The sequence below is a fragment of the Catharus ustulatus genome, chromosome 6, assembly GCF_009819885.2.
Source record: "Catharus ustulatus isolate bCatUst1 chromosome 6, bCatUst1.pri.v2, whole genome shotgun sequence".
In the NCBI taxonomy this organism is placed as follows: Eukaryota; Metazoa; Chordata; class Aves; order Passeriformes; family Turdidae; genus Catharus; species Catharus ustulatus.
The window spans coordinates 11,248,770-11,270,862 of NC_046226.1; the positions used below are offsets into that span (position 1 = coordinate 11,248,770).

General features: G+C 42.7%; 3 protein-coding genes and 1 non-coding gene across 7 annotated transcripts in view; 1 reads left to right on the forward strand and 3 right to left on the reverse strand.

Annotated features, from left to right (window-relative positions):
- The window catches only part of TECPR2 (tectonin beta-propeller repeat containing 2), a 41,280-nt gene extending 40,474 nt beyond the window's left edge, over positions 1-806 (reverse strand). For 2 of the 3 annotated variants that reach the window (XM_033063874.2, XM_033063871.1), the window contains exon 1: positions 720-801. The gene's annotated coding sequence lies outside the window, so the exon portion shown is untranslated. Of the gene's footprint in view, positions 1-719 lie in introns of all 3 variants that reach the window. The other variant, XM_033063872.2, reaches the window with a different exon arrangement.
- LOC116998328 (cyclin dependent kinase 2 interacting protein) lies at positions 774-18,420 on the forward strand. The gene is made up of 6 exons (XM_033063877.2): positions 774-886; positions 2,127-2,295; positions 3,382-3,508; positions 5,029-5,158; positions 6,579-6,856; positions 18,333-18,420. Exons 1-5 carry the CDS (start codon positions 880-882, stop codon positions 6,779-6,781), a joined length of 636 nt encoding a protein of 211 aa, XP_032919768.1. The 5' UTR covers positions 774-879; the 3' UTR covers positions 6,782-6,856; positions 18,333-18,420.
- Positions 9,564-20,161, reverse strand: ZNF839 (zinc finger protein 839). Of its 2 annotated transcripts, none has more exons than XM_033063875.1 (8): positions 19,601-20,161; positions 17,826-18,731; positions 15,799-16,050; positions 15,044-15,136; positions 14,543-14,695; positions 13,292-13,432; positions 12,488-12,626; positions 9,564-10,938 (listed from the first exon to the last, which is right to left on the reverse strand). In XM_033063875.1, exons 1-8 carry the CDS (start codon positions 20,159-20,161, stop codon positions 9,950-9,952), a joined length of 3,234 nt encoding a protein of 1,077 aa, XP_032919766.1. In that variant the 3' UTR covers positions 9,564-9,949. The 2 variants fall into 2 exon arrangements, with proteins under 2 accessions (XP_032919766.1, XP_032919767.1); XM_033063876.1 differs by having other exon boundaries at positions 17,826-18,728; positions 19,601-19,720.
- Positions 20,162-21,257: 1,096 nt separating this feature from the next.
- On the reverse strand, positions 21,258-21,331 carry TRNAI-AAU. Its single transcript has one exon. It is a non-coding gene; the product is annotated as a tRNA-Ile (tRNA).
- Positions 21,332-22,093: the final 762 nt, after the last annotated feature.

The window sequence follows — 22,093 nt, forward strand, 5'->3', positions numbered from 1 at the left end:
GATGGTCTTGTGACACCTTACGAAACCTTCACACAATCCTAGAATGGTTTGGGTTGGAAAGGACCCTAAAGATCATCCAGTTGCAACCCTCCTGCCAAGGGCAGGGCCACCTTCCACTAGTCCAGGTTGCTCCGAGCCCCATCCAAGCTCGCCATGAACACTTCCAAGGGTGGAGGAGTATCCACAGCTTCTCTGGGCAAACTGGCATCATCTGTCACAGCGAAGAATTTATTCCTATCTAACATAAACCTGCTCTTTCACTTTGAAGCTGTTCCCCCTTATTTTAATCTCCCTTCCTCACGTGTATTTCTTAAACATATTCTATAGAAACACACTCAGATGTTTCAAACCGCTCCTTCCCAACAGGTGCCTTCTCGCCCCTGTCTGGCTGCAGCCCCAGCCAGAGAAGGGCAGAGCCAGAGGCTCCCGGCCGGACACGACCGGGGCTGCCTCGGCTTCCCGCCGGCTTTACCTCGGCTTACGCCGGATTTACTGCCCAGACCCAGAGCCCCGGCAAAGGGAGGGCAACGCGGCCCCTCCAGCCGCTCCGAGGGCGGTAACAGCGGCCGATTCCCCCCGGAGCCCGCCCCGAGCCCCTCACCGAGCGCTGCCCGCGCCCCGGGAGCGCCGCCCGCGGCAGGCCCCGCCCGGGGAGGGGAGCGGGACCGGGCCGGCCCTGAGGGGTTCCCCCGGCTCCGCGGGGACGCGGCTGCACTCACCGCTCCGGGGCGCGGGCTGCGGCTCAGGGAGGGCGGCAGGGAACAGCGTCACCGAGCCCCGAGGCGGCGGAGCGGCGGCGGCCCCGGTGCCTGCGCCGCTCGGGGGCCGGGCTGGGCGGGGCCGGACGTGAGCGAACTTCCGCGGGGCGGCGGGGTCGCCATGGCGGGTGAGTGAGGGGGGAGCCGGAGGGGGCGAGCAGGGAGCAGCCAGAGGTGGGGTCCCGGCGTTGTCTCAGCAAGCTAACGAGGGTTAGCGTGTCCGTGGTGCTCTGCCAGCCCGCTGGGCTGATACTGTCACATCCCGGTGTCCACCGTGAGCACCCCGCTTGTGCCTGGGGTGGGCGGGGATCCCCCGCCCATGTGTTTTACCACATCTCTGTGTAAATGTCTAAAGGGTGGGTGTCAAGAGAATTGAGCTGGGTTCTTCTCGGTGGTGCCAACCAACCGGGCTAGAGGCAAGGGAAAGAAAGTGATGCACAGGAAACTGCACCTGAACATGAGGAAGAGCTTGGTTACTGTGCGGTGACCGAGCCCTGAAACAGATGAGCCAGAGAGGCTGTGGATCTCCTTCACTGGAGATACCGAGATATCCGAGACATCCCAGTCTGGGTGCAGTCCTGTGCCGTGCGCTCTGGGATGGCTCTGCTTGAGCGGGAGGGTTGGACCAGCCACCCACTGTGGCCCCTCCGAACCTGACCCATGATTATTTGTGGACTTTACGTCTTATGATGCGATGAGCTCTTTTCAGGCATCTCTGTGGATAAAAGTTGAAGCCAGCAAACATTCAGGCAGGGCATTTGGCTTGGCTTTGAGCCCTACTGTGGCTGCCAGGGCAGAGCCTGAGGTGCAAAGATGGGGCTGCTTCTGTGTGATCAGAGGACGTGCAGCGGGTTCTTACAGCTGTCTGCCCTCCAAGGAGGCACCCTGGAATGAGGGCTTTGTGCTCAGCAGGAAAGCACCCGCATCTTCAGCAGGGCCCAGACTTTCCCCAAACTCTTGCAGCTCACATGCTGCTGTGAATTAATTCTGACAGGCATGGCATGAGCACTGCATGCATTCACAGTAACTGCTGCTGGGATTTCTCTCTGTCATACACTGCATTAGCCTCTGACTGTCATTTGATGTCACACAACTGCTAAATCTGCCAGCACTACAAAGCCACCGCTGTCCGTACTGCAACTTCACATCTCAGAATGTGCTTGCATTTGTTTAATAACATGGTTTTATTGCAAATAGCAATAGAGGAAGAATTAGGTTTCGTGACAAAAGACAGTTAATGTAAATTCCATTTTACTTCAATCAATATTTACCAGTAAAGCAAGGAAATCCTTCACACAAATAGCTGCTGGACATTGATTTGTTTCTGTATGCTTTAAATGGCTTTAATACCTTTATTTTCTCATGCAGCAAAAAGTCCTCCTGATAGTACTCCAAGAAGGCCTGTTTTATCGGTCAGTGCAAGAAAAATTAAAGATAATGCAGCAGACTGGCATAATTTAATGATGAAATGGGAGAGACTGAATGATAATGGATTTACTACAGCAAATAAAATAGTCAACATGAGGATCAGTGAGCAGTAAGTATCTTGATACACACAAATCAAGGTAGCATAAAGATTGCTTTTATTGAGAGATTAATCTACTTTCTTTATTAGAAAGTTCTTTTGGGAGATGGGAAAAGAACATGTCACAGTGGATAAGCTAGCTCTTAGATCAAACTCAGCAATTGCATTTTTCGGTTACATAAATTATTTACATTCAAATAATGTCTCATATAGTAATGATAGTTGCAAGAAATGGGAAGTGTTTATTTTACGTAATCAAACATAACATATTTTAATTACTTATATAATGTACCAAGTTAAAATCTAATTCTATAAATCTCAGCCCATGTGAGTTCCCTTATTTTCTTGCATATTTTACAGAGAAGTGTAAAAAACTCAAGTCAAAAATTCAGAAGATTTTAAGAAAGAATCAGTGATTTGTACAGACAAAAAGTTTTAACAGTGATGATTTAAAACAAAACTAATAAAGAACCAATAAAAATACCATGCCACAACCACCATAAAAAAACCAAAAACAAAACCACAGAAAAACTGAAAAAAACCCTGCTTTGGTAGAGCTTTTATTTTCATACTGTAATGGAAAACCTTAACTAACAGGGCTTTGAACAGCTTCTCCAGAGTCCTGACAGCTGAAGAGGATTTGTCTGACAGGGTTCTGACTGGTACAAGCTGAAAAATATTTTACTGCAATGGTGCCAGATGTTGCTTTTAGTCTTTAACAACTCTCTCTCTCTGGTCTTAGTGTACAGCTGGTGTGGGAAAGTCTGCCAGACAGGGCAGGTGTCTGTACATTTATCTGGGGTCACAGATAAATTTCTTGGCTTATATTTGCACAAGGAGGGTTTGTGGTGAGGCACCAGATTGTCCTGCAGAATAGCTGAGGCCTGGACGAACCTTGCCCAGCACAGGACCAAGGTAAAGAGGGAAATCCATTTGCTCACATGGCCAGCTATGCTTTGTGCTATTTTCATGTAGGAATTCTCATGAACAGCCTGTGAGTGAGAGATCTTGTAGGATCAGACCACAAGGATTTTAAATCTGCACTGCTCAAGTAAACCTATATGTAGTTGTTTACATTGCCACATGTTTCTGTTTTAGATTCCAAGACAACAAACTGGAGATAGCATGTGATAACAATGCCACAGAACCTGAAAAGCCAACTCCGAAGTACAATGAAGAGCTGGACAATTGCTGTGCAGAATTACTTGAGACTTTAAAGCATATGGTAATATTAATTTTTCAGATTTAGTCAGTGTGAATCAATTCCAAGTGTGCTCAAGTAACAAGGAAATGTCTGAAGTATTTATTGTAGACAGAAAATTGGGATTTTCATTCATAGTTCTTTGGCTTCAAATCTAAATAACTATAAATCCGGAGTGCACCATTTGTTTGATTGATTGGTAAATTTGAAAGTTAGTTTTTCATCTTCTGTCAGCTTATAGTTCTACTCCCCCTTTTATAAACTGATCTGGAAACAAATTGTACAAGGAATGCGTTCCAAAGCTGCACCTGTTTTCTGTTTCTCATCCTGGATATTCCCTCTGTTTAGAACAAAAGAAACAGCAAAGCATAAAGCAGTGCTTTACCTGCCATCATATCCTTGCAGCTGTCTTTGATCAGACATAATGCAGTCATATTTTCAGTCTGCCTACCTGTATTTGCTGTGCAGATCTTCTTTGGAGAGTGGAGTAAGATAATTATTATGTAACTCACCTTTTTTTCTGGATGCCTTGCTAGGAACTAATGTCAGCTGTCAGTTTGACAGGAAGCAAACCTTGCTTTCTGCCAGATACTGTAATTTAAAAGTCTTATAAAAAATTACTTTTACAGCCTTTTGTGAAAGTGGAGGCCCATTAAAAGCATGGTAGATCTATTTTTTATATAGACAGGATACAGTCCTCCAGTATTTAGAAAAAGCAGGAAACTGGCTAGAGTTCCCTCAGATTTTGTTCTGTGGGGAAAATGTGTGGGGATTTTCTTTTTTTTTTTTTCCCCTGATATACTTCTATATTTGAACTACAAATGCATTGAGGAAAGTTTTTACTCTTCCTGAGTAATAGGAGTCTAAGCAGCCAGTGTTAGATTGGATACTAAATATAGGTACTATGCCCTAATTTATTTTTCATTCCTTGGGAGTTTAAAGATTCATAGGTGTATCCGTGGTTTAGCTGCTTGATGTAAAGACACTGCCTGCAAGTTTCATTTTGGTGTACATTTTCATACCCAAATGCACAAAGTCAGATGAACATGAAGGAAGTGAATGGAATGACCTGTTTTTTGAAGCAAGCTGTTAGATGAGCCTAGATATATTGTCAGTAGTAGCTTGAGCTGCTTTTCTCTTCTGCTGCTGATTTTTTGCAATTAAAGACATCTTGATATGGTAATGTAAGAAAGTATATTGTGCTATGGGGCCTGTGCTATACTGGTGTGATGTTTTTCAGTAGTGCTAAATTGCTGTTGGAAAAACTAGGCAGGTGAAAAAATGAGAGTGCTTTAGTATTTTTCTACATGGGAAACATAAGAATGGCTAAAACAGAGTCATATCTGCAGTGTTGAAAATTTCGGGGTATCTCATATTAAGTCTTTATATATTCCAGTTTTGATTCCTGTCTGGAGTTAAAAAATTAGTTGGAAATGTTAATAGTAAATAGCCTTCATAAATAGTGTGTTTAAAAAAAATACTTAAGATTAAGTAGCTTAATGTTCTGGAGATATTCATTAATGTTCCATGTTCATCATTTTCAGACAAAAATACAACTGAAAATGGAAAAGCTTACTTCAACTACTAAAGCAATCTGTGACTTGGAAACATTCCACCACGGAGCTGGGAATTGCACAGCACCCTTCTTTCATACATGGCCCACATCATACTTCTGTAAGTAAAATATTGATTATCTTAGCTAATTACATTGTGTCATCAACATAATCTAATTTATGATGGGAAAACAAGCCCTCTTATCTGGATAACTGAGAGGGAGAGAATGCTGTCTTCTTCACAATTGACTAATCAATAAACACATGAATGCACCACTTGGTTTAGGGTTACTGCTGATGACTGCCAAGCATTGTCTGACATGCAGCAATTACAGCATAGAACTAAATTTGTCAGCAGCTTACAGTGTCCAAGCTGCAACAGCCACATCCTCTGCAGGCAGAGATGTATTTGCAATTTGCTGGTGTTAAGCTGCAGGCTTAACTACTTGACTTGTCACTTGACACTGAAATTAAATCCTTGAATGCAAAGAGCAAGCTATACCTCAGTTAATTCTCAAGCAGCCGAAGAAAAATACCTCTGATGTCAGTGCCAATCAAGACAAGTAAAGAAATGTTACACTCTACTGTTAATATTGATTCTTCTCGCGTTCACTTGATGGCAAAAGGTACTGCCTCTCAACTGGTATTACCCCAGTTTTAAAACTGTCTGAATTCAAGAGAAGCCTGATTGCATGCAAACCATCTGCCTTCTTTGTGAAGTGAAAATCATACCTCTGAGAAGCTCTGCTTCTTACTTCACTACCCCAGTTTATCAGGAATCTTTCATATTAGTTTCTGCCAGCTTAAAAGAATAGCAATGACAAAGACAACTGCTGTCAAAACACCCATTGTGACTGAATCATTTAATGATGCTGTCTACTCCATGAAAGACTAAATCCTTCTGAAGGCTGTAATAGTTCAGGCTAAGTTAGAAGCACAAGATCAGTCTCTCTTTAAAAATACTTTGTGTAGTTATTTTGTAGGAATTCAAACAATGAAAGATTTTGACCCCCTTACCAGTTTTACTAACGTAACTAATGACAGTTTTTACAATAAATGCTTCAGTTTTGGTCTGTTGAGGCTTTTTTACTGTTGTTTTTCACTGTTGATACTACTCATTGGTGATCATGCATTGCTGAAGTGCATCACAGCGCGAGGGCATCCTTAAGATTAGCTAAAATCAAAGCATGTATTGCAGACAGCATTACCAAATTTTAAAACAAAATTTCAGTTATTCAAGGAGTAGCTGGAATTGATAATTTTACAGTGGGTCCTGAGAACCAATACCACTGCTTATTCTATAATTAAATGCAGACTCATGTCAAAATCAGCAGTGTGTAAAATACATCCCAAAGCTGAGGAAATTGTTTAGCATTTTATATTCTAATGTAAAAACATCTTTAATGCTGTAAAAAAAAAAAAAAGATGGCTAAATTTGGGGAATAACTTATGTAAGGTAGGGTTTATATTACAAATATAATTTAGCTTTTAGAGAATTGCTGAATTGTTCCGGTCAATGTGTGTTTTTCAATCCATTTCAGATGAGGTTTCTCTGAAGCTGTCTGAAATGTACAAGAAGGAACTACAACTCAAGCAAACAATTGTACAAGACATTGCTCATTCTGCTGACCAGGATCTCATGATGGTGTATTTATCATCGTGGTTGTACCAACCTTACATTGAGAACAGCAGCATGCTGCTGCTCGAAGCCATGCTGCTGGAAACAGGACACAGGCAGTGCTAGAATTCCAGAGGTTACATGGCTGGCTTCTAGTGATGCTTATATGAAACTGAATTGGCATAATGCAAGGCTTACTAAGTAAGTTGATTTTTTTGTAAAACTTATTAAATATATTTTTCTCTATTCATATTTCCTACTTTGTCTCAGCTGAAACTCATTTTTCTGCATGGGACAATCTGCTTTTGGTTGTTTTTATCTATTTTAAGGGCAACGCAGAGGCTACAGGTAGGAAGCTAAGTCCTTTATAGTCAGAAAGAGGTAAGCACTGCTTGGTGGTCTGGGGGATTCAATGCATTTAGAAGCTACAGCAAAAAATGTTACTTCTTCCCAAGTCTGGACAGTCTAAAATACCTACGCAATCCTTCTTGATTTTTCATGGGGTTTTTTTTTTGCATGAGTTAACACGGCAAATATTTTTGTACTTGCTTTATAAGTGGAGGAAAAGAAAGCACAAAAAAAAGAATCCGAAAGGATCCACACAGTTTGGTATGTGATTTTGAAATGCTGTTGCGGACAATAGCGTAAATTCTGGTTTTGTTTTGATTCTGGTGTTGTTGGGTACATCACCCTCAAAGAGTGATCCAAGCCTGAACCAGCACCCAGGGAAGGTTTAGTTCAACTCAGCGTTCAACAGTCATTATATAATAAGGTCTTGTCCCTTTTAATAAATTTTAACTTTTTTTTTTTTTAAGAGATTTTTCATGAAAGCATCTGTTGAATAAAACCTGCTTTAGTCAAGGCTGTATCCCATCTTGTTTGCTCCCTGTAATAGAGCTCAGTGAGTTTTTCCTTGGGTTATTGTTACTGATGTCAGGTGGTTTTAGTTTGAAGATGTGTCCCTCCCTCTGTACTGATGGAAGAGCTGGGTCACTTACCTAATTAGCCCCAAGCTGAAACCTCGTAAGCTTAGTCAGGAAATACAACAGTTTCCTGCACTAACAGGGCAGACAGACAAACATTGGAAAGTTTTATTGAAATGTTGCTCTTTTGAACAATGAGGTTGTTTCTGGCAGCTAGTAAGAGTTCTATTCTTAGCCCACAGTTCCAGCATCTAAAAAGAAATTCTGCTGTAGCTCAAGGAGAGTAAAGTTAGGAACAGCTTTGTTGGGTTTTGTTATTTTTTCAGTGGAAGTGTTCCACTTAGTTTAACAGCCACCTTAATTCATCTGAGTTGGACCAGACCTGTGTCACTATGGAAACATCTCAGTACTTCAAAAATGTTTTCCAAGCAGAAAAGAGTGGTTCACATATAGAATTGTTCTTATAAGATGAGAGTAGGTGTATTGTATTTCCCAGCATGTGCAAATTGATAGGGAAGGCAAATTTGAAGCAAGTTTTCATTTTCTGCACAGGTGGAAATTGTGGTTTGTTCTCATTTTGTAAGAGGAAAAAAGCTCTTCAGGAAGGAGTCTTCATATTCATAGACCCTCTTGCTTATTGACTGTTGCTGGGCACTGGAAGATTACTGCAAAATCATTGCAGAGATGTTTTGTCATTCTAGCTCTAAGCAGTTGATTGTTACATTTGTAGCCCTCAAATATAATTATTAGACAGTCAGTACAAAAGAAAATCTTAAAGAATTGCTCACTGCAGTCAAAGACTGACAGACCAGCAGAACTTTGCTTTGTATGCTCCCTTCATTTACAAAGTAGGTCTGTATCCTCTGGCAATTACCACCTCCAAAAAAAAGAGGGCAAAAACCTAAACCAAATAGTAATTCATTAATAACTCATTAATGCATAGTGTCTTTCACAACTACTCCTAAAAGGCAACATTTTGGGTAATCAAATTCATCTTCTACTTATGCAACCAAGGAAAAAAACCACCCAACAAAAAAGCCTTACCCAACTATGTTTAAAGGTGCATAGTAGAGCAGTTTATTAAATCTGTAAATTGTCTTCTGTTTAGATTAAATGTTAGTGTTTTTCTTCAGTAACAATATAATGAAAAAAAGATCTGTTCATACTCGATTTAAGAACAACTCTCCTATCCTTGGCAGATTTGTCCAGTTGTCCCAGTAATTGCATTTGTTCAGCAATGAGGTGACACACACATTTTAAGGATACACTACCACTTTTCAGTAATGTCTGCTCATTTAATGCTGTTCTTTTTTACCTGATAAACTTCTTGAAAGAAAAGATGGTGCCATGGACAAGATGCTGGTAGGAGGTCTCCACAAAAATATAAGCTGATCCAAGGATTTTATTGGAAGTATGACAAGAATTCAAGTCATTTCCCAAGTTTTCTCCCTGCCTAGAGAAGTCCCTTTGCATTATGATTAAACAGTACAAGGTAGTGTGGAGTTACTGGAAAGGTCAAAGGGTAGAACTGATAGAGGATGCATCATAGGAAAGGGGGAAAAAAAAGTATAATACCTGTCTAACAAAAATAGGCCATAACAGACTAAAGCAAAAAAAAAAATTTGGTACCTTGTTAAGGAAAATTAGATCGCTACTTATGCACCTTCCCATTTATGTCTATGTAATTGCCATTTTTAAAGGTGTGGCTGAACATTAGACAAGCAACTTAAATACATTTCCAACTGTTCAGTACAAATCAGATCTTGTTTGAGGCTATTTTTGTCTCCTAACTCAGTGAATGCTTATTTCAGTAAGGATCAGCTAGGCTGTCACATTGTTCCCAGAATTCACAAGTATGGATATACTTAAACCTGCCCATTTTTCCAGGCAGATGTGTGCATTGAGTCTAGATGCTAATGAATACGCAAGATAGCTTTCAAAAAGCACAATAACAGTGTTTAGTAATCTCAGTGGCACAGAAAATGCACATTTTCAATATAGCTTTTATTTTACCCATATACAGCTTGCCAGTACACAGCACATCACTGCTGAACAGCAGTACAACTTACTGCATTTTTGGATGGCTGGAGAGAAAAGAAATTACGTAACAAAAGGGAACAGTGCAAGTCTTAGGGTTGACAAGATTTCCACTTTCCACCCATCCCCAACATATAAAGCAAATAGAACAACGTTAATTCTAGAATTTTTGGTTGCAATGCTGCTAGATTATATAAACATAAGTTATAAAAAGTACAGGGCATAGAAACAGTTTACAAATAAGTTAAATTTCAATTATCTCAGTATTCACATTAGAAAAATATACATTTTATAATCAGTCTATTCCAGAAGAAAGCTTATAGAGTTTTCTAATTTATGGCTCCAATTCACTTTGTGAGAGCAAAATTTCTTCACTTTGGCCACCTGCTTCCATTGCCAGTAGTGCTTCCACAGTTTCCAAAGGGATCCCTTCGGGTGTGCGAATGTGCATTGTAGTACCATTGGAATCAGTCACAATAACGATGCCTTCTGCCTGAGACAAAACAGCAGTGTCTGGATGAGACAAGATAAGCCCATCTGAAGTCTGAATAAAAATCTGTTCATGTCCCTGAGACAAAAAATCATGGCTCTCATCAGAAATCTCAAAAGCTACAGTTTCATCTACAGTAACTGTATTTGTCAGCTCGTGGGCTTCCTCTGTCCCACAAGAATATTCACTCTGGTTTTTGAAAGCATTTTCCTGGTTCCCATGAGTGGACAGGGAGGCTCCGTGGACAGCATTCTGGTGCGACTCAGCCTGAGCACTGTGGGGGTAGTTTATTGGCACAACATTTGTTGAAAAAGCTTTTTCAAGTTCCTGCATCTCATCAGTCAGATCAGCATTATGGAGTTGCTCAGAACGTTCTTTAATTGCACAATTAGAGTTTTCTTCTTGCAGTTCGTGATATTTTGCACTGTGAGCATTTTCTTCCCTCGCTGGTAGACCAGTGCTCTGCCTGGCCAGCGCCTGCTCCGACACAGAGCTGCAGAGTTCAGGAACTGCCGGACCCCCCGCCGCACTCCTGCTCACAAAGTGTGCCTGAACCAGCCCAGCTGAGCTGGTTCTGACAGGCAGCACGACTTCAGTGTGCAGCACAGAAGCTTCACCTGCCACATCTGGTCCCTGTATGCTCACAGGCTGGGGATACTCTATCCTCATTTCCACAGTCTGGGAGGAGATACCTGAATTTTCACCATCGAGCCTAACTCCTGAATCAGCAAGTGAATTATTTTCCTCTGCTGTCTGTAATGTACTTCCAGTTGTACAGCAAGTGATACGCCTATCTTCTGAAAGCAGGATTTCTCCATTTAATGGATTAAAACCTGAAAAGAGGAAAGAAGTATTATTTTGTTGGGCAATCTAATATTGCATGCCAAAAAATTCTTTTTCATGAATAATATTGGAGCAAAAGCTAGACTACTTCCCTGCTTTGCTTCCCCCAAATTAGCAAACCTAAAGCACCTTACAGAAGTTTCATAGAACTTTCCAATGAGAAAGTCACTATTACCATTTATAAAAAAATACTTAAGGAATTTTTGAATAATGATATTTTATCATGTATTTCTATGCTAAGAGACCTTTCATTAAGAGGCAGCGTTTTTCTGTTCATCCTGAAAACAACCTGGGCTGAAACGAAAACTCAATTTTCTTCCATCTGTCATGCAGTTAGTAACATTACCAGGCACAAACTTGTCAGCTGCTCATCCTCATCACTTTCAGTAAGTTGATGGAAGCATTTAAAATTCTGTTTAAATTTCTATTCCTAATCAAGCACATCCTAGACTCAGACATGTCATCAGGTTACTACATATTAATTAGCTGTGCTTAAGAGCTCCAGCAGCACTTTTGACCTGTGCTAGAAAAGGTAAAAACCACAAGAAATGCAGTGTTCTACCAGATACTTGGCCTGGACCTTAGTAGGGTTCCAAACCCTGAAAGTAGTTGAACAATAACTACTAAGCTTCGGTAGTATGAGCTGTCAGTCTTTATTATTAAAGGTCAAAGGAACAAGTAAGTTGGTTTGGTTTTGGATTTTTTTTTTGTTATGAAAGATACCACTGTACAAAAAAGGAGACCTAACACTGCAGAGAGGACTATTTTTAACATTTTGCACTATAGACTAGCAAACACCCTACTAGCAGGTGCAAGCAAAGCATAATTTTGAAAACTCATACCCCAGAAGAAAATCATAGCGCAGCAAGAAGTAAGCATGGTCATGCAGAGAGCCTTTCAGAGAAATAAAATGTAACGGAGGGAAACAAAAATAACCATTGACTGAAAGACATGCAAAGGGCAAAAGCAAAGCCACTTACAGCAACACCAAAACAAGGTATTTACAAAGTGGATGGTACTGATAGACGTATCTTATTAGAGATTTACTTTCCTTTCACTGTTACCCTGCTAATTGAAGGGCAGCAGGATGAAACATGAAGGATTAAAAAGAAAGGCAACCACCTGAAGACTATACCAGCTCTCCCTTTTCCCCAAGTTCCACAAAGCTCTGGTAATTTTGCTATTGTAGCTGGCTGGGGCCAAGAGGAAGGACATGCACTCTGCTTCCTCTTCCTCTACCACAATGTCATGCACTCAGAGATAGGACGGACAGGAAGCACACAGCAGAAGACAGTACTATGCTCATAATTAGTATCGATAACTGATAAGCATGCATCCAGGATAGAGCTACTACTGTCTGCATCATCTGTAATTTTTCCCTCCTCATGAGGTCTTTCCAGTTAAACAGCTGATTTTGAAGGACCTGGGAAGCAAGTTAAGAAATGAAACTGTAAGACAAAAACCACAGTAGCTTGAAGAACAGAGATTTGTTCAGCTCCTCCATGAACAGAACAGAACTGGAAAATCTGAAGAGGTTACCATCTTTTTCAAACAGTGTACACAAATTCCCACTCTTTTCTTTCACTTCATCTTGACTGGCATAAGCATTGTTCACATTCTCTGTTACGTCTTCTAATTTGGTCCTTTTGGCTGGTGGCAACAGTTCTTCCCCTGAGCTCTGTCAATACAAGACACGATTAACTGCTGCCCCTGTAACACTTGACAATATTGGAAAAGGTAACTGTGGGAACATCATGGCAGCGAACTGATGATACTTGGAAACAGGATTTACACTAAAGGTCTTCCTAAGAGGTAAGGATTTAAATACAGCCCTCACACTTCACCAAGGGGATGAAACACAGCCCTCTGCTACAGCCATCAACAGACTGAAGCTCATCAACTGACCTGTCAGAAAGAAAGAAACTGTCTTCATGCTCCTCTATCCACCACCAATTAGCACAGCAATCACTTCTCCAATGTCTGAACCTTCTTTCTGTCTGGCTTCTGTCTGAAGCCATTTCCTCTAACACAGGCTGGAATCTGTGGAGCCCCCAGTTACCAGCACCTCAATGAAGTTCTTTTGTCCCTGTATCAAAGACCTGTGATACTCTGTCCTGAATGCTACCAAGTGTCTTCCCAAAGCACATTCTCAGTGTGCTAGTTCATATGCCCTGCTGTGATACCACAGCAGAGAGTACCTTCAGTATTTCTGAACACCACAAAAGCCATACTTTGGCAGGCCTCAGATAATACCAGTGTAATTTTGTAAAGAATAATTATGCTTTTTTAAAAGTTTTAATTTGTCTAAGTTTCACTGTTAATTTTCACAAAGATGTTCCATACCTCAGCTAACCGTTTTTGTCCCAGTATGTCCACAGGCACTTGCTCACTAACCATTTTAATTACACATTGAGAATAAGAGCCTGCACCTTGCATCTTCTGTTCTCCACTGAGTAGTTCTGCGATTCCTAGAGATTCAGCAACCTTCAAAAACAGATATAAGGAAAAAAGTGAAAGTTAGCCTTGCAGATCTGAATAGATAAATGCTGAAATACAGATTAGTTTTCTTAAAACTGAGCTAGAACTACATCATGTCTAGCCTGACAATAACCTCAGCTCAACGCAAGTATTTAGACTCCCATGTTTTCTACTAGCCTTCGTACTGACACATGACCTTCATCTGAAGGTGATTGTTAAGGCAAACTTGAAAGAATTATGGTTAAATATATAATCCAGGGACAGTTAAACTCAGAGCAGTGTTTAGTAAAAATTATTGAGGCTCTCCATCATATAAAAAACATTTAAGTCTTCCTGTTTAGAGTATCTCTGCATAGTTAAGGATTTTCTCCCCTCTTCATGTTCCTTTCCTGTGCTTCATCCTTATCAAAGTGTGCTACTATCCAGCTTCTCAAGGTTAGATTGTTTTGGGGTTTGGTTTGGTCTTGTTCTTCTTTTTTAAAGAGCATCATTCTATATTAAGAATGCACACAAACACAGAAGAAAAGCAAGAAAGAGATTCCATCTGTCTTTCCAGATACAGCTCCATAAACAATGAATCTGGAGTCGCTGAAGTAATAGTTTGCCGTTTTATGAATGTAGTCATTACCTTTCATGTTTGTTAATGTGACTGTGAACTGCATAGATGCATTCAGACTGTCCTCATTTGGCAATGAAATTACTTATCTCTTTAAATCAAGGTCATTCATTTTAAATATAGATGTTCCCCCCCTCCTTCCTGATCAAACATGTACTTTTATTAGTGGGTAATGCTAAATAAACCTTGCAATAACATGCAGCTTCATACTACCCTAGATACACAAGGCAGGTATCAGCACCACTAGAATTATTTTTTATCTTCCTAGTTGTATCCACTGACATAAACTAGAATTGAAGTTTTATTATGGATTTCTTTTTCTTCTTGGTAAGTTGTTGGACTTTTCACAATAAAGTCTATTTTTGCTAATTAATTTAATCAAATAAATTTACCTGCACAAGAAGGCTTACCAAAGAAAATTAAAAATGCAAGGCATCTAAAATAAAGCAAACAAACAAACAAACAAACCAATCATAGTTCCAAACAGAGTGTTTTATTACCTTAGCATCTTTTATTTCAACAGGCTGTTGGCAATTCACAGAATCAGAATTACTGAGGTGATCATAAGCCATTTTCTTTACCATGTTATGCAAATCTTCAAATTCCCTATACACATCTGGAAAGTAAGCTTTGGCTGGATGTCCTTTTTCCACCTAGGAGTAAGAGGGGAATAAAAAAGGGCTTGTTTCTCCCTCCCTATACTTTAAAAACAATAAAATTAAGATCTGTCAATTTTGTTCTGTTCAACATTTTAAAATAGAAATCTTCAAGTCAAAAGAGTATGGAATATTCAAAATGTCACTGAACCAGGCAGCAAAAAGCAAGGCTTTAAGTTGAGACCTACCAGAGTTTTGCCCATGTAAGACTGAAGTGATGTGTGGAACATCTACATGCTGCATGATACTAATTTAGGAAATTCAACTACGTCTCTAAAGGAATTTTTTATGTCTACTAATGGATGTATCCCTAAAATAATTTAATATTCTTATGTAAAAACTCACCTTCATCAACAGAAATTCATAGACTGTAACAAGCTTTGTAAGACGTGGGAGAGCCAGCTCCATTAAGTCTTCATTATCACATTGTTGTATTAGCTGTCAAAAGCCAGAATGAGATTATTAGGAAAAAACAGCCCACACATTATGCACCCCATTTTCAGAACATAAAATATCACTACTTTTTCTTGAAAGATATGCTGTATGTTGAGGCAGCTTTAAGAATAGATGCAAACTAACTCCAAAATGGGTAAGTTACAAAACCTCTGAATAGTTACTACTCATGTATAGACAAAAGTCAGTCCCACAAATGTTGGCAATTCATAGAAATTACAGCAATGTCAGTAGTTTAGTAGCCATAAAGGATCTATAACACACAGAAAACAAAGAACAAGTTGTGTTACTTGAATTTTAATCCCCATTCTATCCTCCCCCGAGACCTTCTTTGTGGGTTTGTTTTGGTTTTTTTATTATTTCTTTTACTGTGTTGGAAGAGATACGCAGTAGTAGCTAGTAACTTTCAAAAGTCCCTTTCCAAACTGAATTCCCTTTTCCCTTTTTCCAGTGTTCTGTTGGAAGTATTTTTTTCTTAAAAGACAACATAACATTTTCTTCTTAAAAGCCATCTAAGGCTTCTAAGCCTTATATAAAAAAAAAGATCTTTTAAAAAAATGATTCATTGAAAATAAGTGATTTAAAAAAAGAAGGGGGAATAGGGCAGGAGAAAATACTTGAGAAGTAATTGCAGAAGGGAACCATACCTCTTTTAACCTAGCTTTTCTTCTGAATACATTGTGTTCTGCTGACACACTACTAAGTGACTTTGAAGGGGACTGACCAGGTCTGCTAAGCTTTCCAGAACACCTGGATCTTCCACCCATCCTGGGTCGACCACGTCTCTTTGATCGTCTGGGTCTTCCAGGTCCTTTTGGTGCTACAGGTCCCCGGTGTCCTGAACTGCCTTCATTTGGTTGTTCTGCCAGCAAGTGGCTGCTTTTCTCAGACTCTGATGCCTTAATTAAAAGGAAAAGTATTTATTCACCATTTTAAATAGTTTTGAGGAAGACCATTTTAGAATTAAGTTTGCCATCTATGCAAATAATAAATAGCATAATAAAGAAATGCAAAGCTGGATACAAGCATAACTTGCAAAGAAAATTGTGGAATAAATCCAACACATTAGTAAGACTTCTACTTCTGCATCACATATATGCCATTATTTGCAAAGTTAGCATTTTTGAACCACAAGATGTCATACAAAATAAAAAGATTAAATAAACACAATGAAAGAGGTGTTTTAACTGGATTAAATACATTTAATATTTTTGAAGTAAAATATATCCTCTTTAGGTAAAGAGGTTGTAGAAATAAAACTTAATTAGCAGTAAAACATACTCAAAGAATAATTTGGGTTTCATTGTAACCACGTCAAACCATGAAGACTTCATATGAAAGACAAAAACTCTTAACACCATGAACAGTGACAAGCCCAGTAATTAAATATCAAAATGTACTACCCAGTTACCACATTTCCAAATCCTGTCTTCCCTAGGAACACAGCTAGGAAGCAGCTTCTGTTCTAAGATCAACACAGAAAGTCAAAGTACCTTTTACATGTTTAAGTTATAATGATATTTCAGTGTAAAACTTTTTAACCATTCAAAGCAGTGATTTCTTACTTAAACATCTTCCTTCCAAGCTAGAATTTCTAAGAATGTTCCAGCATCTTTCAAGAAATGAGTTTATAATAGTACTGAGGTACATCAGGCTTCTTTGCATAATCTGTACATTTGCATCCCAACATTCAGTAACTCCCCACTATACTACTAATTAGGAAAGCTCTATTAAATGGCAAATTTATGTCAGTTCTATCCAGGGATTAATTTACTAAATTAGTTCTAAATTTGACACAGGACTAGGAGTTAAGCATGGGGATCTTGATTGGCTTCCTGTCTGTATCAAATAACTACAATAATTCAGAGTGCAGACTTCAGTATTCTGTAATTCTCTTTTTCCAGAGATGATAACTGAGTGTAGAGAATGAGGGAAGGTGTGTTTGCTGCACTGGCACCTTAAGCTGTAAATTTTCACTTCCTGAGAACAACTTCACAATTACAAAGACAAGTAATAAATATGACACCCCTACATCTAAACAAGTACTTTTTCCTAGCCAGCAGCTGCATCAGCTCTTACTGTAAAATGGGGAGAGTCATTTCAATATTAAGAGAAACTTTTCTCTGAAGTGACCAGCTTAGAACATCACAGGAAAAAATTTGCAGCTGAAGCAGCTTCCACCCCAGAGACTCAAATTTCACCAGTGTTTGGTGTGCAGGGTTTCAAAGCCTTGCTGTGAAAACCTGCTCTAGGAAAAGTTGCAGTTCACCACTGTGTTCCAAGTAAGAGATTTTTCTGTGATGACATTATTTCAGCAACAGAAAATGAGAGAGCCGATGATGTGTTGCTGTCATGCTAAAGGCTGTAACTGAACAACAGTGTTCTTATCCAAATGCAGAGAATTTCATTTATGCAGACAAGGTGAAAACTGTATGTCAGAAACCCAGTAAGAAATGAACACTCAGTGAACATTTTTACTTGTATGTGTCTGTGCAAGAGTATGTACTATTGCTGCAGCACTGCAAGAGACAAATTGATTTTTAAAGGACTTCAGTGGGAAGTTTGCCTAATGTAGTCTATCAGTGGATATTTCTGAGCAGAACAAGACTGTGAATCTACAGAACTGCCATTCTACTTTCCACAGAACTGACAGTTTTTCTAAGTAACACTTTACCTGCTCTCCAGCCTTTAAATCAACAGTTTCTTCCAGACTGGTAGCTGGTGCTTTTTCATGATTTAAAGTGACAGCAGTTGAATCCAAATATGCTGGGTTCATAATTTCCTCTTCCACAAAGATACTTCCATTAGGCTTATTTAGAGGTATTTTCTGAGGTGAAGACTCCAGCTGTCCATGGCCTGGGTTAAGTTTATAATGTCTTGCTAATCCTCCTTTTCCTATATAAGATTTTTCACAAGTCTGACATTTAAACGTTTTGGGTTTCAGATTATAATTTGAAGAACTGAATAATGCATCCTTTCCCTTCACCTTTCCTTCTTCATCATCTTCTATACTCAGCTCAGAGTAGTCATCAGAATCAGACTGATGACCATCAGCCAAATCCTCCATTTTAATGAATTTATAATCTTTAGCTTTGTATTTAGGGGGGCGTGAAATCCGTCCAGAACGAGTTTTCACCTTCAAGGATTTCTTTAACTTGTCATCCTTTTGCTTTTTTTCAAGGCATGGTGTACTTGCTGAACTGGCTGCAGCCACAGTAGGATTTGGAGACCTTGAAGCCGATGCTGTAGCACAAGCAGCCCTCTGTCCATTCACCACCTTAGATGGGGGAATCTTGTCCACAGACACTGATCCATGAGATGGTAAAGGCCTCTGCATAAGCAACTGAACCGGAGACTCAGAAGAACTATGCAGGAATAGCTGCTGCTGCTCAGCTCCTGAAACAGGCTGTATCCTAATTATCTGGGGATTAATAATGCCAAGTCCTGGTATGCTAGAATTCCTACCAACCGGCTGACTCAGCGTTATAGTTTTGGACTGGATTGGTGCCAATGATGTCATTGGCCCTTCAGTTTCCTTCATCTGTCCTGGCTGAACTTGGACACAAATGGCTTCCAGCTGCTTTTGTGGAAAAAAGGAAGAGTTGCAATTACACAAATACTGTATTAATAAATAAATACAATACTTATCAAAGTAATACAGAGGTGCCCTTAAAGCACGCAGAAACCGCTGCACATCGTTAGCTTTCAATTTTAATGCATCAAAGCACAGATTCCTTCCTTCAAGCTACAGGTTTTCCTGCACATTATTTTCTGCTGTGACTGCTGTTGAACTAAGCATGTAAAGTTTGCTCTGAGGCCATGTCACAGCTTTGTTTGCTGACAGCAGACCTGTCTGGAATAACAGAGTCAATGCCACCACCAAGGCACATTCATAACCTTCAGCAAACCCCACACACAGGAAAACTACAGTCTGCTACATGACACAGGCCAAATACCCGGTCCAGGACATGCTATAATTTGTGTTCAGTTCATAAAAACTTTGTGGTGATGATTCACAGAATCAGATGTTACTGTTCATCCCCCTCACATTTTCTCTGCCTCAGTTCAAATCAATCACTTCATAACCTGCACCCAAACGTGGGTTGAAAGCCCAGGCACTGTTATCTGTAAGAGGCATGCACTAACTCCCTGTGTATCACCACTTAACCACTACGAAACAGCTCTTCTAAGCTGCTCTTGGCTGCACGTGTTGTCAGACCGAAATAGTGACCACAGCAGCTATTAGCTACATTCAAACACGGATTTTCCTAAACCACGTTGAAAGCTGTGCCTTAGAGCTACGGGACGGGAGTCTACACCCGAGGGCAGGTGTGACTGAGGAGAACAGCAAAAAAACACTAATTATTAAAAAGGATTAAACCCGCCGGAGCCGTGGCTTTCATCCCCAGGGGAGCACCGCAACCTCCCTCCCGCAGCCCCGGGGGTTACCTTCTGCGGGAGCAGGCGGGTGGCCGCCGCGGCCCTGCCCTGCTGCAGGGCGACCTGCTGGGCCACGCTCTGCAGCTGCCGGGCGGCGTTCTGCATGATGCCGCCCGCGGGGCAGGGCTGCGGCGGGGGCGCGGCGGTGCCCGCCGGCTTCGGCTGCTCCTGGGCCTTGCTCACTTGCTCGATGACCCGCCGGAGCTCCGCGGGGGCCAGCGCTGCGGCGGCGGGACGGGGCGGGGGGGGCGGCCCCGGGCCCTCCAGCAGCTTCTCCAGCAGCCGCCGCTGCTCGCCGGCGCTCAGCCCCGCGCCCTCTGCCGCGCTCCCGTCCGCCCGCAGGTACAGCACGGTGCCGCTCGCCGCCCCCGCGCCGGCTTCCAGGGCGGCCAAGCTCTGCACCAGCTCCTCCGTCACCGCCAGCAGCTCCGCACCGCTGCCACCGCCCCCGCCCTCCTCTCGCCCCGCCGCCGCCGCGCCGGGGGGAGCCCCGCGGGTCCCGGGGAGCTCGCCCTCAGCGGGCGGAGGGGGCGGCAGCGCCCCGGCGCCCCCCGCCCCGGGAGCCGCCATCTTGGCAGGCGCGGGCGGGCGGGCGCCGCATCGGCGGCTGCCCCCGGCGGTGTCGGCGGCGCGGGCGATGCGCGGGGCACCGGCAGCGCCCGCCGCGCCCCCCGGGGCGGGGCCGCCCAGCGCCGACGGCGGCTCGCGGGGACACAAACCGGCGGAGGTGTGTCCGGAGCTCCTGGCCCCGGGTGCGGCTGGAGGTGGTACCCGCAGGCGGAGTTACCGTCAGTTGGGTTTCCTCGCTGAGTCGGTAACGGGTGTCAGTACGAGCAGGACGTGGAGCTCCTAGAGCGGGTACAGTGGAGGGCAGTGGGGGATAGTTGCGGGACTGGAGCGTCTGTCTTATGAGGAAAGGGTGAGGGGAGTCGCGCCTTTCCAGCCTCCAGGCGACTCAGAGGGAACCTCATGTCTGTGTATAAATATCTAAAGGAGCTTGTGCCAAGAGAACGGATCCACGCTCTTCTCGGAGGTACCAACCTCCTGGAAACAAGACAACTGGCAGAAATTGATGCACAGAAAGTTCCACCTGAACATGCGGCAGAACTTAACTGTGCAGGTTACCGAGCACTGGAACAGGTTGCTCAGAGAGATTGTGGAGTCTCCCTCAACTGGCGGTATCGCAGAACACTCTGGACGCAATCCTGTGCTGTGTGCTCGAGGACAGGTCTGCTTTAGCAGGGAGGTTGGACGAGTTGCGGTCTCCTCCAACGGGACCCATTCTGTGAATGTGCGCTCCGGTCTCTCCGGGCGGGGTTTCGGGCGCGTGTCATGTGGGAAAGGCAATCCCCCCCAGGGCAGAAAAGAGCCCGGAGGGATCAGCCGAGCATGCTGCCGCCGCCCGCGTAGAAACACAAATCCGCGCTGTGCCGGGGCCGGCCGGGCTCCATCAGCCGCAGGAGCGCGATAAAGCTCGGTCCGTACTGCAGCTGCCCTGGGTGCTGGAGCCCCGCACAGACAGACAGACACGCACACCTCCCAGCCCCGTGGCCGTACCGTTGTGCAGAGGTTACACCGCGTCTCAGCAGAACCGCGTGAGGTGGGAGGGAATCACGCGGACAAATTGGAGAGGCGAAAAAAAGGAAAAGGAAAAAGCGAAACCCCCTGGCCCGTACGGGGATCGAACCCGCGACCTTGGCGTTATTAGCACCACGCTCTAACCAACTGAGCTAACCGGCCAGTTGAGAGCACTTGCGCCTCTAGGGTAAATAACGATAGACTACGCCCAATGTTCCATCCTTCGACTGGGATAGCCAAGGTGACAGACTGGGCGAGGAACCTCCTCGTCTCCGGGAACTTCGGAGTCAGGCCCGCGCATGTGGAAACACACGCTGAACTCCTCAGCAAAACCAAAAAGTAAATCGGAAAACTCTTCCCTGCCTATAGAGAGATAGTAGGGAACAACCATAACGCGGGATCGGGAACAACTCCGCGTCTAAGTCAATAGCTTAATCCTTCTTCAAGTTTACTAAGATATGATTCCAGTTTCTTTTAACTAAAATATTTGAACATTCTTTAAAAGCATCTACTATTCTGTTTAACGCGCTACTAGGATCTCGGTTTGCACGGACAAACAATTCACCTTTCCCTAGTGTTTCGATTTTTACTACATACGCTGCATAGAAAAGACAAGTTCTGTGCTCACCTTTGGAGCCTACGTTAAAGCGTAGGATATCCGTTTAGAAAGAGGTAAACAGCGGGGGACGGGGACAGGGAGGGATTGACAGCTCTCCAAAATGCATGTTTTTGGAGACAGCTCGGTGAGAACACAGCCCCTGATCTTTTCCTGGGCTCTTGTCTATGCCGGTCCGGCGGTACGGCTTCTCTCCCCATCCCGCAGTGGCGCGCAGGATCCGCCAGGGATCAGGCCATCACCGAGGATGAATCTGAGCCCGCCGGGGCGCTGCTCCGGCCACGGGAGACTCGACTGCAGGCAGGGCC

Bases quoted from the DNA above. Each gene is read 5' to 3' on its own strand.
- ZNF839 (XM_033063875.1), bottom strand. From the start codon at position 20,161: ATGGCGGCTCCCGGGGCGGGGGGCGCCGGGGCGCTGCCGCCCCCTCCG. The intron at 15,137-15,798 runs GTATGGTTCCCT...GGCTTTTGACAG, and splicing joins GAAAAGCTAGGTTAAAAGAG to CTAATACAACAATGTGATAA. The intron at 14,696-15,043 runs GTGAGTTTTTAC...TCTTACTCCTAG, and splicing joins ATGAATTTCTGTTGATGAAG to GTGGAAAAAGGACATCCAGC.
- LOC116998328 (XM_033063877.2), top strand. The intron at 2,296-3,381 runs GTAAGTATCTTG...TTTCTGTTTTAG, and splicing joins AACATGAGGATCAGTGAGCA to ATTCCAAGACAACAAACTGG. The intron at 5,159-6,578 runs GTAAGTAAAATA...AATCCATTTCAG, and splicing joins ATGGCCCACATCATACTTCT to ATGAGGTTTCTCTGAAGCTG.